Raw genomic sequence first — 17,177 nt, 5'->3', positions numbered from 1 at the left:
CATGTCAAGATTTTCTGACAAATCTAAAACTGACATTGGAAATATAGGTATGAGATGCACATTTTTTCTTGTATATGAATGCTTAACATGTACTTTGACATAGAGTGTGAGATTTTAACTCTGTCTCAAATCCCACACAGTTACAGAATTTAAAATTGGGCCTAAAGCATTATTGAGTTATCTAGATAATTTGACATCATTGAGAGTCTCGGAAAGAATCAGATCCAGGATGACTTAATTCTTAGAGTCATAGGATCTTACAGCACAGAAATAGATCCTTCGTTACACCTCGTCCATGCTGATCAAATTTCCCAAACTGAACTTACCTGCCTTTTCCCTATAATTCCTCTCAACCTTTCCTAGTCATATACTTGTCCAAATGCCTTTTAGATGTTGTAACTATACCTGCATTGACCACTTTTTCCAGCAGTTCTTTCCACATATGACCCACTTTCTGTATGAAATTGTTGCCTCTCAGATCCCTTTTAAGTCTTTTTCCTCTCATCTTAAAATTATGTCCCTTAGTTTTGAACTCCTTTTCCCAAGGGAAAAGACCTTTGCTATTCACCTTACCTTTCCCCCTCATGGTTTTATAAATCTCTATAAGGTCACCCACCAACCTCCTACACCCAAGTGACAAAGGTCTCAGCCTATCCAGCTTCTCTGTATAACTCAAACTGTTCAATCTTGGCAATATTCTGGTAAATCTTTCCTGAACCCTCTCCAGTTTCATATTCTTCCAATACCCAGGTGACCAAAGCTGTACAAAGTACTTCAGACATGGCCTCACCAGCACCTCATGCAACCTCAACGTGACATCCCAACTCTTATACTCAGTGATCTGAGCAATGAAGGCAAGCATGTTAAACATCTTCTTAATCATCTTATTTACCTGTAGCAAAACTTCCAGAGTTATGTACCTGAACCCCTAGTTCAACAACATTACCCAGAGCCCTACTGTTAACTGTATAAGTCCTGCCCTTGTTCACTGTACCAAATGCGATACCTCTCTTTTATCCATATTAAACTCCATCTGCCACTGCTCAGCCCACTGGCCCAGTTGATCAAGATCTCTTTGAAGAAGGTTTTTAAGATGACATTGTCGACTATTCCACTAATTTTGGTGGCAACTGCAAACATACTCACCATGCCTCTTGAATTTTCAGACAAATCATTTATATAAAATGGCAAACAACAGTGGATCCAGCACCAATCCCTATGGAACATGGCTGGTCACAGACCTCCAATCTGAAAATGAACCCTCCACCATCATCCTCTGTCTCCTTCCATCGAGCCAATTTTGTATCCAGTTGACAAGCACTTTCTGAATACAGTGTGATATAACTTTACTAAGCAATCTACCACGTGAAACCTTGTCAAATGATTTGTTGAAGTCCATATAGACAGCATCTGCTTTGTCCTCAGCAGTCTTTTTGGTAACATGCTCAAAAACTCCAATCACAATAGATATCACAACATGATTTCCCTTGCACAAAGCCATGCTGACTATCTCTAATCAGTCCCAGCCCCTCTAAATGCATGTATATCCTATCTCTCAACTCCCCTGCAATGACTTAGCCACCACTGATGTCAGATTCACCAGTCTATATTTCCCAGGCTTCTCCTTCCAGCCTTTGTAAGGCAAACCTATACATTGTGTAGGTTGGTTTGCACAGTTGGCTAGATGACTGGTTTGTAATAAAAGTGATGCCAACAGCTTAGATACTGTTCCCATGTCAGTTGAGGTCACTATGAAGGTCCCAACATCTCAATCTTGCCCCTCACCTGAGTGACCTTTAGGTTAAGCCATTGCCACTTGCATGTCTCTAATGAGAAAGCAGACATATGGTTCTCTTAGACTGTAGTGACTTTACCTTATTAATGTGCCAGTACTGGTGGGAGATTTAATTGCATTATGCATTTATGTAGGCATTTTAGATTATGACCACAAATATTTTAGGTTTCAAGTTTTTGATCTATTATCATTGAATGTGAGGTGTACTCAGTTTGATGAAATAACACAGCACATTTTTTTTCTTTCCATGTGTCTGTAGTTAGTCCATTGTTAACTTAGCTGAATTGCATTAAACATTTGATGAAAAGTGGAACATATTATTTTTGCAATAGAAAACCTTGAAATAAAGTTTAGAAACTGTTGTGAAGGGCTCTTTTCAATATAATTAGTTGGGTCAGAACCGAACAAATAATTATTCACCTGTTGGTTAGCATTTTTATTATTCTAGATTTTGTTACAGAAAACACTACAACATGACTGAAATTAACAGTGAAACAGGATTCTACAGTGTACAAGTTGGTGATTCTACCTTCACTGTTCTCAAGCGTTATCAGGCATTGAAGCCAATAGGTTCAGGGGCTCAGGGAATTGTCTGGTAAGTATGCCTCCACTATCTAGTTAAAACATCCTTATATAAAATGTAATAGCTCAAATAAAGTCTCAAACAAACGAACTACGTATGAATTGGAATGTCTTTTGACTGTATAAAAGATAGCGGCTGGTCTGCACTCTACTCACTAACTTATTTTAATATACACTTTCTGTCTTGCCCAGTTATGCATTCTTTTCCACCTCCCTTACTCCATTTTTCATGTCTGTGCTCACGGACTCTTTCAGAGGCTTCCCAGCTTGAGGGGTACAGAAAGGTCAGTAAGAGGATGCATTTATTGTACCAAGTTAAAAATCAGTTGGAACCTAACTTGGCCCTTGCCTGTGTGGGAACCCAGAAGCCAATCGGAAAATACCGGTTGGCCCCTTTAATTTGTCCTCAAGCTCTTAATGATACTGATTATTGCCCTGCTAGTCACAATCTAGCCTCCGTAAAAATGGTCCAAAAGCAGAATGGAGGGACAAGATGCTGGCCAGAGGGGCTAATTTCTGGCCCTACCCCAGTCCAAATCTGGCTGTTACTGTTGTTCCTGTTTTTGCACTCGTATTAACTTTTGGTTATCATTCATGAGCTGCTAAAATTTTAAGTCAAAAACAATTTCATGGAGTTTTTATTTGGGTTTTTTTAAGACCATAGCCATTAAACCATAAGAAATAGGAACAGAGTAGTTCATTCAATACCTCAAGCCCATTCAATAGGATTGTGGCTGATCTGACATTCCTCACATCCACACTCTTGCATTTTCCTCAATGCTTGATTCCCCGACAACTGAAAAATCTATCTATCTCAACCTTAATATACACAAGAACTTGCCCCCACAGCTATCTGTGGCAAGGCGTTCCAAAGACACCCTTTTGTCTGACAGAAGAAACTTTTCCTCACTCAGTTTTAAATGCACATTCCTATACTCTGAGATATGCTCTTTGATCTTAAACTCTTCTATGAGGGGAAACATCCGCCAGTTATTAACCCTGTCAAGCCCCCCAAGAATCCAAATGTTTCAATGAGATCGCTTCTCATTCTTTTAATTCCAACAAGTAGAGTCCTAATCTGCTCAGAAGATATCCCTCCATACCAGTGATCACCCAAGCAAACCTCTGAACTGCCTCCAGTGAAATAATATCTTAGATAAGAGGACCAAAATTGGTCAAGTACCCCATGTATGATCTCACCAGCACCTTCTACAGTTACAATAGAACTTCTCTGTTTTATACTCCAACCCCCCCCTTGAAATATGGGCCAATATTCCATTCACCTCCCTTACTACCTGCTACACTTGTGTTTTGAAGTACCCCAAGACCCTTTTGTATTGCAGCTTTCTGAAATTACTTTTCATTTTAAATAATGCTCTATTTTCTTGTCCTCCCTTCCAAAACAAACAACTTCAGTTTCCCATATTATGCTGCTCCTGCCAACTTTTTGTCCACTTGATGAACCTATCAGTATCTCTCTGTAAACTGCTTGTATCCATCTCACAACTTGCATTTTTACCTATTTTTGAGTCACCTGTAAATTTGGCTACAGTCCATTAGCTTCCTTCTTGCAAATCATTAATATATATTCTAAACATGTGTGGTCCCAGCACTGATCTCTGTCAAGTCCCACTGACTAAAAGGCGCCAGTTTGAAAAGGTACCCTTCATCCTCACTCACTATGTTAGGTTTTTTGCTCGAAGTTTCACACACAAGATGCAATTTGCACACACCAACTTCTGCAAATTAAAGCTGATACAAGTTAGGTGACCCCTTTGATCCTCTTCACAGCCGTGCAAAGTTGAGTCAAAGAGCCCTGAACAAAGAAAACACATCCCCTTTAGACAGGTCAGTTGGTCATGCTCACAGATATCTGGCCATGTCCCCATAGTCACATGCCACTCAAGACACCCCCCCCCAGTCACTCCCTCACAGTCATATGTTACCCCAGATACAATGGTAGGATGAGATCTTCCTCTGAGATAATGTAAATGTAAATGCCCTAATCCTGGGAAATGGTTGTGCAAACAATTTCTTGACTCAGTGATTCCCCAAGACAATGCAGGTGCAACATACCTACTTCAGGGGATGGCTAGAAAGCATATCTGAATGGAAGAGATTGAATGATAATTTAATTTGATAATAGGGGGAGTAGTAGCAAATGACTGTCCAATTGCAGTGGGGGTTATCGGCATTCTTGCATGTATGTCGTCCCCACCCACTTCCAGAATGTTCACTCAGTGCAGTTTAATTCTTTAATATTACGTTAATATCCAGAGAGATATTCCCATTTAATCTTTTAACATTGCAACTATTTCCTGCCCATTAAGCAATTCTCTATCTGTACCAATATACTACCTCCAACACCAGGGGGACTTATCTAATGACTAAACCTTTTGTGAGGTACCTTATCAAATGTCTTCTGGAAGTTCAAGTACAGCACACCTACTGGTTCCACTCGATCTGCTCTCAAGTCTTCCCCTCAAGACTTCCTCAAAAAACTCCAATAAATTAGTCAGACACAATTTCCCTTTTGTGAAGCTATGCTGACTTTTTTTGAGTAATTTATGGTATTCCAATTGGTCTTCTATTACTTACTTAATAACTGATTCCAACATTGGATGTTAGGCTAATCAGCTTACAGTTAGTCAACTTTTGTTGCTGTTTGTTTTTTTTGAGTAGGGATGTCACATTGGCAGTTTTCCAATCCTCTGGTACCTCTCCAGAATCAAAGGATTTTTAAAAAACTTACAATATGTCTTCAAACAACAAGAACTTCAGAATCCCAGGATTTTTGGAAAATTGCAATTATATTTTGAGATTTTGAAATATTTTCTAAATGTTTACTACTTATTTGCCATCATACCTATCAACCTAATTGCCCAATCCACATTGGTCAATGCTTTTCTCATACCCATATAATTGATTTTGTTTAAATTTAAGACGGAAGCATGACTTCTTGGACTTGGTGAGAAATTTATCATACCAAGATTACTCTTTCCCAGGGAACTATTGATATGAAATAATAAATTAACCCCATATCTTTACACTAGAAAGATGTAAAATAGCCTGTTTTCTAGTTTGTCTCAAAAGAACGGACATAGGCCATTCAATCCATTGAGCATACCCTGCCATTCAAACCAATCATGACTGATCAACTATGTCAGTGTCCCATCAGAAAAATCCTGTATGCCATTATTAATCAGAAATCTATCAACCTGTACTTCAATGATACACTCTGAACTTCTTCAGCCCACTGTGATAGAGAATTCCAAATGTTCACAGCCATCTTTTTTTTAAAAAAACAAGATTCTCCTCCCCTCATAACTAAGTGGCATCCCACTTCTAGATTTTGCCTCCCCCCAATTCTGGATCTCTTTTCAAGGGAATTATCGAGCTGTACCTACCCTGTCTATCCCTTTTCTTAAAAAAGTATTTTGTAAATTTTAATGAGATCACCTCTCATCCTTCAAAACTTTAAAGAATGTGTTCTATAAGGTCATCTTTCAAATGACATTTACCAATTTGATTTGTTTGGTTTAATTCCCCTATGACTATTGCATTACCTTTGTAGAACTCCTTTTATTTCTGGAAGTCCTGATAAATTGCATCTACAGCATCCCCATTATCACTTTGCTTGTTACATCTTCAATGAACTCTAGCAAATCAGTCTTTTTTTTTGCTTAACTCCACCCAAACATTAATCAACATTCTTTGTCACTGTTGTTCTCGTGTCATGGATTATTATTAAGGCTACCAAACCCATTATATTCAGTTAAACTTGCCATTTTCGCCTTTTGGCTTATTCATTAATTCACTACCACTTGACCACTAAATCTCATTAAGCACATTGTCCCATTCCCTTCCGCTGCTAAATATGAACAAAATTTATGTACTATGTGGCTTTAACCTTTCTGTCTTGCTTTATAGATTTTCCCTTGTCTGAAGCTTCTTCTGACCAAAGTGCCTTTTGTTCCCATCCCTACTTTTAGTTATTGGAATCCTTGCAAATATGTTCACATTTAACAACCTGCCACCTAAAATTACAATACAATTACCCTTTGGAGTTAGGAACTGAGAATTTTTTGATATTTTTGATTTGAATGTCTAAATATTTTTCCAAGTTGTTTATAACGACCGTACTATATATTTACTTATCCTTGAATTCTCTTTGCATGCAGAATTTCACACAATTCAGTACATAAAGCAAAGATCTCACTTATCCTGTAATGGATGATGCTAAACATGATGCTGAAATTTCAAAAGTAATTTTCCCATTTAAGAAGTTGGTTCTGCTAGCCACAATAGAAAAAAATAAATCTTTGTTTCTCAGCTTTTATATGTTGGAGAAAATTTTAGTTACTACTTTTTTTTAAATTTCAGTGCTGCATATGATAGTATACTTGATGGAAGTGTTGCTGTTAAGAAACTCAGTCGACCTTTTCAGAACCAAACTCATGCCAAGAGAGCTTACAGAGAGCTTGTCCTGCTTAAGTGTGTTAATCATAAAAATGTAAGTTGAGAAATGTTTTTGTAGTATTCCATTATCTTGAGCAAGTTAAAGATGGTGAGCATTGAAAGTGAAATTACGGTAATATATAATATTTATGTTATGCCTATAGGATTGAAAGGTTAGCACAATGAAGTAATGCATAATTACTTCCAGTGTACAATGGTTTGCTTCCTAAATTGGTTTCGATACAAACCAACAAAATGGAACTATGTTGCTTGAAATGTTCACAGTAGAAATAATGCAAGGAAACATGTTGAACCCTGCAGTTGCCTGCAATTTGAGTAAGAAGTTGAGACAACAGGAAGTGTTTGTTTGGAAAATAAAAGGAAAGTATTGTAGTAAGTTCTCACTTAAATTTATGGCTGAGACTCCTATTCAAACTGCAGTTCGCATATGTCGAACCTTCCTCTCAAAAAGAAACAAACATTCAAATGTTATACCCTTCAAATTGAAAGATTTTACATTAAGTTCTTACATTGGTAAATTAAACTTCTGGTTTAAAAATACAAGAAAATGTAACTTGCTACTTATAGTACAGGCACCAGCTTCATGCTCACCAGTCCTACTTCCAAACTTTTCTTGACCTATTGAGTCCACACAGGAAATATTAAAATAAATCTCATGATACACAACAAGATTGCAATTTCCATCAACTTACCCCATTAAAATTAAATAATGTTAAACCAGCTAACTTTAAGCATGGACTTTCTGCACTGTTTTTGTACTGTATTATCATGCAAAACTTATACACTGCAATTTAGGGTTCAAAATTCAGCTGTGTTTTTTCTTAATATATACAGGTCATTTAGAATGTTTAAACTTACTTAAAACGTGCAAGGATCATAGGGTCACTTATGCTCCTAGCCACAAACATGCAAAATATGTAAAATTTAAAGAAAATTGCGAATTAATTATGGTAGTGTAATGGATAGTTAACTGCCCCAGTAATTCAACTAGTATTAAATTACAAAGAAAATATTAATAATTTTGAATAAAATTGCCAAATTTATTCAACTTGCCAGTTACCATGCTTAATACTTAGTTTACCATTCTATTACAATGCGCACACAATAATTTTAACATTCCTTTGCTACAAAATTGGTGCATATAATGCTTTTCCTTGTTTCACTAAAAATAATGCGTATTATTATGTTTTGAGAATTCATTTTGAAGTTTCCCTGTTGAGCAGCCTGGGATATTGTATTAAACTATGGGAACTCTATATTAAATAATCATTTAAATTTCTTCTTGCAGATTATTAGTTTGTTAAATGTGTTTACACCGCAAAAGTCTTTAGAGGAATTCCAAGATGTGTAAGTATTTGAGTGAAATGTGACAAAGGTAAAAGATTATGAAAGTTTATTGTGGACAATTAGCATCGTGAAGTACATAAAGGTAGTAACATCAATTCTGTATTCTGTAGTTACTTGGTAATGGAGTTGATGGATGCCAACTTGTGCCAGGTTATCCATATGGAGCTAGATCATGAGAGAATGTCTTACCTTCTATACCAGATGTTATGTGGTATAAAGCACCTTCACTCAGCTGGCATTATTCACAGAGTAGGTATTCCAGGTTTTAATTTATTTAATTTTTGGACCATGTATAAATGACAAAGCATGGAGATTTTTTTCTGGTAAAAATGCGTTTTTGAATATGTGATAAATGCATCATTTTGTGCGAAATGCGTATTATAACTTTGTGCATTTTTCATCGATCGTGAGCATGCAAGAAAGCCTATTCATTATCTCCAAGAGATAAGAAAAGCTTGTTTGTAGTGTGTGAATCATGAAGGTACTTTTAAGTCATTTCCTATTGTCAGAATTGCTTTAGGTATTTTTAAGCAGTTTACTTTTTAAGCTGATGTATTTCTGTTTTATCTTTGTAAATGTTTCCTTTTATCTTATAACAGGATTTGAAGCCCAGCAATATAGTAGTAAAGTCAGACTGCACACTGAAAATTCTAGATTTTGGACTGGCAAGAACTGCCTGTACTAATTTTATGATGACCCCGTATGTAGTGACACGATATTACAGAGCACCTGAAGTTATTCTAGGAATGGGATATAAAGAAAATGGTAAGCTGATTGAAAAAACAGTCCACTTATTTAAGATAGATATTTAGTTGATATGAATTCCTGGGTCACTGTTTTGCCAGTTTCATTCCCCCTTCAAACTTAATTCTTCTTGTTGGATTATAGTTCTCGTGGTATCATTCTGGTGGAGTACATCACCCACATAGCCATTTTCCTGTTGGCAGACATTGCAGCAGAGTCTGATCTGCTCAGTTGATATTCACAAATTCACCTCTCAGCTGGAGTGTTCAGGATCTCAAACCCTCTTATCCCTCACCTTCCCAAGGTTGGAACTTGAAGCCATGTGCAGCATATAATTTATGTATGATTTGAGATTAATTTACTCAACAGGAGATGAGCATTTATTTTAATTTTAAGAGCGCTATGGATGAATTAGAATTTTAACAAATTTGACGTTTTTCTTTCCAACTGATATAGTGATTCAACTTAAGGGGAAGATGTAGGATAAAACTCTGGGACATAAAACTGTTGTGATATAAGTGCAAATACAAACCTTGGTGTAATGGGTGGCTGATCTATAACAGTAGTTTTGTACCTAGGTAGTAAGTTGAAAACTGCTCCCATAGTTTCAATCTTGCATTCTGTTTTTCTTTTGGACCCTTTCCCTTCAGCTTCTCTTTGGACTAATTTGAAATTTTTACCACTAAAGGTGGGAAAATTGCCCTAATGTTAAAATGCTGTCTATTAATTAATCCAGTTCTGATATATTTGGCTTTCTTGACAAAACCAGTCAGTTCAAAATTTCTGGACCAAGAGGCTCAAGAATAATACAAGCTATGTCTGTCCCAATTCCTCATTTCCATGCCCTTGACGAATGTTGCATCTGACCCAATCAGCCTTTGAGCAAGCTTAAGCGAGACATCCACAGCTCAATGGTGGCATGATGAAATCCAGTTCTCAAAGTTCTGGGGCATTTGCCAGCCAGCAATATGCACATCCAGAAGATTTGCCCATGGCTCAGATGTATTTTGGTCATTTTCTAGTTGTTTGTTTTAAAGTAAATATGGAGTACAGGTACTGAAGATACTGTACTTTTTAAGAAACTAAGCAAAAGCAAAAGACAGCGTTCAAGTTGACGTCCTTTCTTTGCAAAGCCCGAAGTCATCTCACTGACTGAAAATTAGAGGAAGCTGCTCTTGAAGAAACCTCACAGTATATTGTAATGCTTAATATATTAAATACCAGTTTCATATTAAAATTTCTAATAATGGAACTATTTTCAAGTTACCCTGCTGTTGAAAGATTCTTAAACTGAAATTGCATTCATTGATCATAATGCTCATAAGAATGGGCTGTTTGCCATATGACGTTTTCAGGCAAAAATGTAATTTATCAAAATGCAACACTCTTAATGTACTTGACTTTGTTAAAAATGGCTTTCCTACTTTATTCTTTTCTGCCATGTAATGTATCACCAAATTTATTTAAGATTCCAGCTGTACTTGAAATACACCTTTATTTATTTGCTTCCAAAAACACCAGTGAATAGATGGTCTGTATTAAGGGGAATAAAAAGCAAGATCAATGTGAATCTGATTCCAGTGCTTGATGTTAAAAGTAAGCAGACACTGAGTTAAAGAATTCTAATAGCCCCGTTTTCCTTTAAGGTTCTAAAATCGAAAAAGCTATCAGTTGTAATTTACTGTAAGTTTTAATTCTAACAGGTAGTGATAAAATGGTTGTCTTTTTCAAAAATAAGAAGGCTCCTGTTTTGTATAATTTGTTCCATTTTGTACTAAGACAGTTGCAATAGCATAACTGTTTAATAAAATTGTATCAAACAAATGAAGTTCTCACAATTGGCTTTTAAGATAACTGACTGCTTAAGTGCTCTTGTAGTACCCTTAATTACATGCACTTGTATAGAAGTGTATTAAATAGCGTTTTTTTATTGTTTTGTTAATCTTACCCACCTAAACCATATAGTCGACTTATGGTCTGTTGGTTGCATTATGGCAGAAATGGTGCTCCACAAAATCCTGTTTCCTGGAAGGGACTGTATCCTTGCGCATCTTTTAAAACTCAAGTTTGTTGATCCACATTATGTGCTTTTCAAATAAAATATTTATAAAATGATTGATTACTGGGTTTGTTGTGTACATTCCCCAGACCCTACAATTTGTTACTACTGGAATATATTCTTTCTCATTGTCATGTTATGTAAATTTCAAAGCATTTTTCTTGTCGTTGGTTTTCATTTTCTGAAAAGCATGGTAATTATCCATCATTTCATTTTACTTTCAGTTGATATCTGGTCAGTGGGGTGCATCATGGGAGAAATGCTGAAAGGTTCTGTGCTATTCCAAGGCACTGATCGTATCCTTCCCCAGCCATTCTTGAATTAAAGTCATTGATGTTGAGAGCAAAAGAAATCCTAACTTTTCCCTCATTTTGAGGACGAACCAAGTTTTGATGATGAAGAATAACCTTATTCTAGTTATTTTATATTATTTTTCCAGCTTGCCATTTTTGAACTTTATCTTGTGAAGCTCTCAGTACATGTCTATTGATTCTGTTGCCTGCATTACGTTAACACCCTTTCTGATTACATTAGAACTTTCCTTCTCCTATGCATTGTGCACAACATTTTCCTCTTTCTTAAAACTATCTGTCCAAAAAAGAGCAAGAGGTAGCTTTTAAAGCTGATTGATAGCCACAGAAAGAAGTACTTGCTATCTAAATGTCAAGTTGGCCTAGTTTACTGAAGAAATAAAATTCCTTTTCTAAAGATTGTAAGTATAATTTGCTACAGTGTTGTGGAATTTGTATTAAGAAAAGTTAACTTACTAGTTGAAGTGCTTAAAGATTAACACACAATATTTAATCTTTCATGCTAAATTTCAAATTTGTGAAATGCAGATTTTAAGCTGTGTTTTGGGTATGGTTTAGTTTAATAAAATTGTATAGCTGCCCCTTCAAAATGGCAAGTTAAAGGAGAAATCCTACATTTAGGTTTCGTTAGAAAACCTGTATATCAAAAGCAACATTTTTAAAACTTGAATTAGCTCTAGTTTTCACTTACATTTTTATCAAAAACTTTCCACAATCATAATGCTAACCAAATTGCTTAGAGATTTGTTTCCTTTTGAATGCTACTTCTAACATGCATGCAAGCCACTGATATTGTAGAGTATAGATATCAAATCTTCCATATCATTATTTATGTTACTCTAATTTATCTTTAATCATATTTCATATCGTTGTTTGGTATCAGTGTGGTTGTAATCATACAATGCCATGGCCAGTTTCCTGAAATATGATTGTTTGAAGGAAATTATAAATCATTGGGAATTCCATGATGAAGGTAAATAAGACGGAGAACAGGTTAGACAGTGGCATTATATAGCAGCAGTAATGAATGCCCAGATTTGTATCTTTGACATTTTGGATTTTTGACAAGCAAGATATGCTTCTGATTAGTTTAAATGCCTTGGTTAACATTCTGCAATACTGTCATTGTGGACCATTAATTTAGACTTATTGCCAACGTATTCTTATGATTTTATAGTGCTTATTATGTTCAAGTCATAAGCTGAGATAAGTAAGACATACTAAAAAAAATCAAGTTATCTTCATTGATTTAAATCTGTCTGAACAGTACTCAAGTGCCACTTTTAAGTGTTTTTTATTTGTTCTATTGATGCAAAATTGTAGATCCAGTAATTAGTCTGGAATTAGTCAAATTTCACTTAATGATCTTCAGAGCACCAAGTTAAGGGATGATTATCCTGGCATTGCAACATCTGCTGTCTCAGATTTTGAAAAATTCCCTTGTTGGACGTGGACATCGTTGGCTGGGCCAGCATTTTTAAACCTGTCCCTAGTTGCCCCAGAGAAGGGGGTTGTAGACTGCCTTCTTGAACCGTTGCAGTCCATTTTATAGGTTGGTAGTCAGATAACACTGGGAATGCAGGAGCATTGTGTCATGCTGTAGTTTTAAACCTTTCTAAAGGATAATTGAAGTGAAGTACTGAGAGAACTATCAGGGAAACAATATTTTAGCTACTGTTATGAAAGAAGTCTGGAAGGGACTTAATGAATTCTGGACCTTCAGAGACACATTTTTTTTTTAAAGAGAATGAACTATTTCTGGCCTTAAAATAGAAAAAGCAATGTATTGCTTATCTTTCTCTTTGAAGGTAAAACCCACATATAATTAACATTTGTTTTTTCAAAGAACTACTTCTAGTTTAAAAAATGTTAACTTGTGTAGATAAAACTTTTTTTTATTTCACATTGTCTTTCTGAACATAGCTGATTTTATTTAATCTTATGGCTTTTGATAAGAATAAATAGATCTATTGTTTTTAAGATATTATAGTTATTGTTTATTTTATGGAGTAATCTGTTATAGCAGATGACATACTCCAGAGGTGTGTAACATCTGTATGAAAAGGTTAATTAGGAAAATATCTTTCTTTTAAGAAAAAGAGAAAAGTCATCATCACTTTGTCAGTACATCTGTTATTATGATGCCTTTTCTGGTGAAAAGACCTGAAAATGTTAGTGAAAACCTGAACTTATGGATAAAAGATTTAGTTTAAAATGCAACTAAGGGGGACATTGGACTCTGATTTTGAAAACTGTCGTTGTTGATTATATCATTATAGTTGTCAATGCTGATTCTTTGAAAAGCATATCCAATTAGAGGGAGCAACCTACTGCAGATGCTGGAATCTATGCTGAAAACCACAGCTGGTCAGTCATTTTCCACTGAGAGTCAGCAAACTAATATTTCAAGTCTAGATGATGCTTCATCAGGATTGAAGTGTGGAGGGTGCAGCATTTATGCAACAGTGGTGGTGTGGAGTACTGAGGAGAAAGGCTGTTGATAATGCAGATTAAGTGATTGATTGAAATGTGAGAATGGCAGAACAATAGTGTGTCTAGCTACCAAACTGGAAAGAACAGATAGTTCCACTGGAAGACTATTCTTTCCAGTTTGGTAGCTAGACATAATTGTTCTGCCATTCTTGCACTCCAATCATTTAATGCACAGTAAGTGATTGGAGTGTCAAAATGACAGAACAATAGTGTGTCTAGCTACTAAACTGCAAAGAATAGTCTTCCAGTGGGACTATCTGTTCTTTGCAGGAGAAAGTGAGGACTGCAGATGCTGGAGATCAGAGTAGAGAGTGTGGTACTGGAAAAGCACAGCAGGTCGGGCAGCACCCAAGGAGCAGGAGAATCGATGTTTCGGGTGTAAGCCCTTCATCAGGAATGAGGCTTGTGGGCCATGGGTCTGGGAGGGGGTTGGGGGAAGATGGCTGAGAATGTGATAGGTAAATGAAGGTGGGAGAGGGTAGTGGAGTGGATAGATGGGAAAGATGATGGACAGGTCAGAAGGGCAGTGCAGAGTTTAGATTAGATTAAATTACATAAAGTGTGGAAACAGGCCCTTCGGCCCAACAAGTTCACACTGACCCTCAAAAGAGCAACCCACCCAGACCCATTCCCCTACATTTATCCCTTCACCTAACACAATGGGCAATTTAGCATGGCCAATTCACCTAACCTGCACATCTTTGGACTGTGGGAGGAAGCCGGAGCACCCAGAGGAAACCCACGCAGACACTGGGAGAATGTGCAAGCTCCACAGACAGTTGCCCGAGGTGGGAATTGAACCCAGGTCTCTGGCGCTGAGAGGCAGCAGTGCTAACCACTGTGCCATAGTGCCGCCCCACAGCTTGGGACTGGGATAATGTGAGGGGAGGGGAAATTAGGAAACTGGTGAAATCCACATTGATCCCATGCTGTGCAGGATACCAAGGCTGAATATGAGGTGTTCTTTTTCCAGGCATCAGGTAAGGATTTGGTGATGGAGGAGGCCCAGGACTTGCGTGTCCTTGGCGGAGTAGGAGGGGGAGTTGAAGTGTTCAACCACGGGACGGTGGGCTTGGTTGGTGTGGGTGTTCCAGAAGATGTTCTCCGAAACGATCCGAAAGTTGGCATCCTGTCTCTCTGAATTAGAGGAGACCACATCAGGTGCAACAGATACAGTAGATAACATTGATGGAGGTATAGGTAAATTTCGGTCAGATATGGAAGGATCCTTTGGGGCCTTGGAGGGAGGTGTGGGCGCAGGTTTTGCACTTAGTGCAAATTTAGCAGGGGCAAGTGCCAGGAATGGGGTGTGGGCTGACTGGGGGGGGGAAGGACGTCATGGATCTGACGAGGGAGTTGCGGAAGGAATGGTCTCTCTGGACCCCAGTCGGGGTGGGGAGGGAAATATATCTCCGGTGGTAGGGCCTGTTTGTAGGTGGCAGAGGATGATGTGATAGATATGGAAGTTGTGGGATGGAGGGTGAGGACCAGGGATCATCTGTCCTTGTTGTATTGAGAGGGGTGGGGTTCAAGGGCAGAGGTGTGGGAGGAGATGCGCTGGTGGGCATTGTTGATGCGAAGGGAATTGCAATCTTGGAAGAAGGATTTCCTAAGGTGGAATTGGTCATCCTGGGAGTGGAGGCGGAGAAATTGGGAATAAGGAATGACATGTTTATAGGATGTAGGGTGGGAGGAGGTGTAGTCTAGGTAGTTGTGGGACTCGGTAGGCTTGTTGCAGATGTCCGTGGTTAGTTGGTTCTTTCCAGTTTGGTAGTTAGATGCACCGTTGTTCTGCCATTCTCACATTCCGATCACTTAATCTACACTAACAGCAGCCTTTCTTCCCCAGCATTTCACCCCATCACTGTAGCATAAATGCTGCCCCCTCCACACTTCACTTCAGCTCTGATGAAGAGTCATCTAGACTCAGAATGTTAGTTTGCTTTCCATCCAATTAGAACTCTGCTCGTGGCATTTCAATTATTTTCTTTCCAAATAAGGATTCATTTCTCAATTTAGAAGTTGCTTTTCAAGTCTGCTGAAACCACACTCTTAAAAGAATACATTCCAAATTGTCATAACTCCTACATTTAAAAATAAACTTACCTCATTCCCTTCTAACTCTTCTGCCAATTACATTCATTTGGTCCTTTCTTACTGACCAGCCTGCTAGTAATAATATTTGCTTCTCAGGAACCCTTATCAAAACTCCCTCAACCTTTGAACTATTTATTAACTCCTTCAATTTTCCTCCGAGTCGAAAAGATTTATTCCAGTTGCTGTAATCACTCCTCATAATTGAAGTAATCCCTGGAGCTATGTTAGTAAATCTTATCTGTTCTCAGACCTCTCTAATTTTCCTAAAAGGCAGTGCCCCGAGTTTGATGTAATACTGTGGGTAACATGCTTTGTCTGTATGCATATATTCCAAGAATAAACAGTGTTAGGATAATTATGCTTTGGTCATACAGATTCTCTTTGTATGTAAGTAAGTGGACCTTCCTGCATGTTCATGTATGTATGCATTTTGACGGCTACTATAGATACTGACCTATTGATGGCCTGTAAATTCTTCCAGTTAAACATTAGCTCGACCAAATCATTTTCTTTGGCCTCAATCGTAAGCTCAGTATCCTTCTGTTGTCTTCCCCATTGACTTTATTGTCTGAATTAGATTATTCATTTTTCCCCATTTCATCACCCTCGAGCTCTTCTTTCATTATTCTTCCCTTATCCAGTCATAGAGATGTACAGCATGGAAATAGACCTTTCAGTCCAACTTGTCTGTGCTGACCAGATATCCTAAATACATCGTGTTCCATTTGGCAGCATTTGGTCCATATTCCTCTAATCCCTTCCTATCATATACTCATCCAGATGCCTTTTAAATGTTGTAATTTTACCAGCCTCAACCACTTCCTCTGGCAGCTCATTCCATACTCTCATCACCCTCTGTGAGAGAAAGTTGCCCTTTTAAATCTTTCCTCTCTTACTTTAAACCTATGCCCTCTAGTTTTGGACTTATCCATGCTGGGAAAAAGACCTTGTCTACTTACTCTATCCATGCCTGTCATGATTTTATAAATCTCTATAAGGTCACCCTTCAGTCTCCGATGCTTCAGGGAAAACAGCCGCAAACTACTCAGCCCTTCCCAATGCTCAAACCCTCCAACCCTGGCAACATCTTTATTAATCATTTCTGAACCTTTGCAAGTTTTACAACATCCTTCCTATAGCGGGGAGACCACAATTGCACACAGTATTCCAAAAGTTGCCTGACCAATGTCCTGTACAGCTGCAACATGACCTCCCAACTCCTATACTCAGTGCGCTGACCAATGAAGGCAAGCATACCAAACACCTTCAC

At 37.6% G+C, this 17,177-nt stretch overlaps 1 protein-coding gene across 8 annotated transcripts in view; it reads left to right on the top strand.

Moving 5' to 3' along the window:
• Positions 1-17,177, top strand: part of LOC122556642 (mitogen-activated protein kinase 9) — a 107,953-nt gene that overhangs the window by 26,984 nt on the left and 63,792 nt on the right. For 5 of the 8 annotated variants that reach the window (XM_087995334.1, XM_087995337.1, XM_087995338.1 and 2 more), the window contains 6 exons: positions 2,256-2,390; positions 6,761-6,890; positions 8,145-8,203; positions 8,314-8,452; positions 8,803-8,968; positions 11,231-11,302. In XM_087995334.1, the coding sequence (XP_087851460.1) occupies positions 2,269-2,390; positions 6,761-6,890; positions 8,145-8,203; positions 8,314-8,452; positions 8,803-8,968; positions 11,231-11,302 (688 nt within the window). In that variant the 5' untranslated portion in view covers positions 2,256-2,268. Of the gene's footprint in view, positions 1-2,243; positions 2,391-6,760; positions 6,891-8,144; positions 8,204-8,313; positions 8,453-8,802; positions 8,969-10,912; positions 10,985-11,230; positions 11,303-17,177 lie in introns of all 8 variants that reach the window. The other 3 variants (XM_087995339.1, XM_087995335.1, XM_087995340.1) reach the window with 2 other exon arrangements.

The sequence above is a fragment of the Chiloscyllium plagiosum genome, unplaced genomic scaffold, assembly GCF_037043375.1.
Source record: "Chiloscyllium plagiosum isolate Xiang-an unplaced genomic scaffold, Cpla_swu_hap1 HiC_scaffold_16, whole genome shotgun sequence".
Taxonomy (NCBI): domain Eukaryota; kingdom Metazoa; phylum Chordata; class Chondrichthyes; order Orectolobiformes; family Hemiscylliidae; genus Chiloscyllium; species Chiloscyllium plagiosum.
This window is presented reverse-complemented; position numbering and strand designations above follow the sequence as displayed.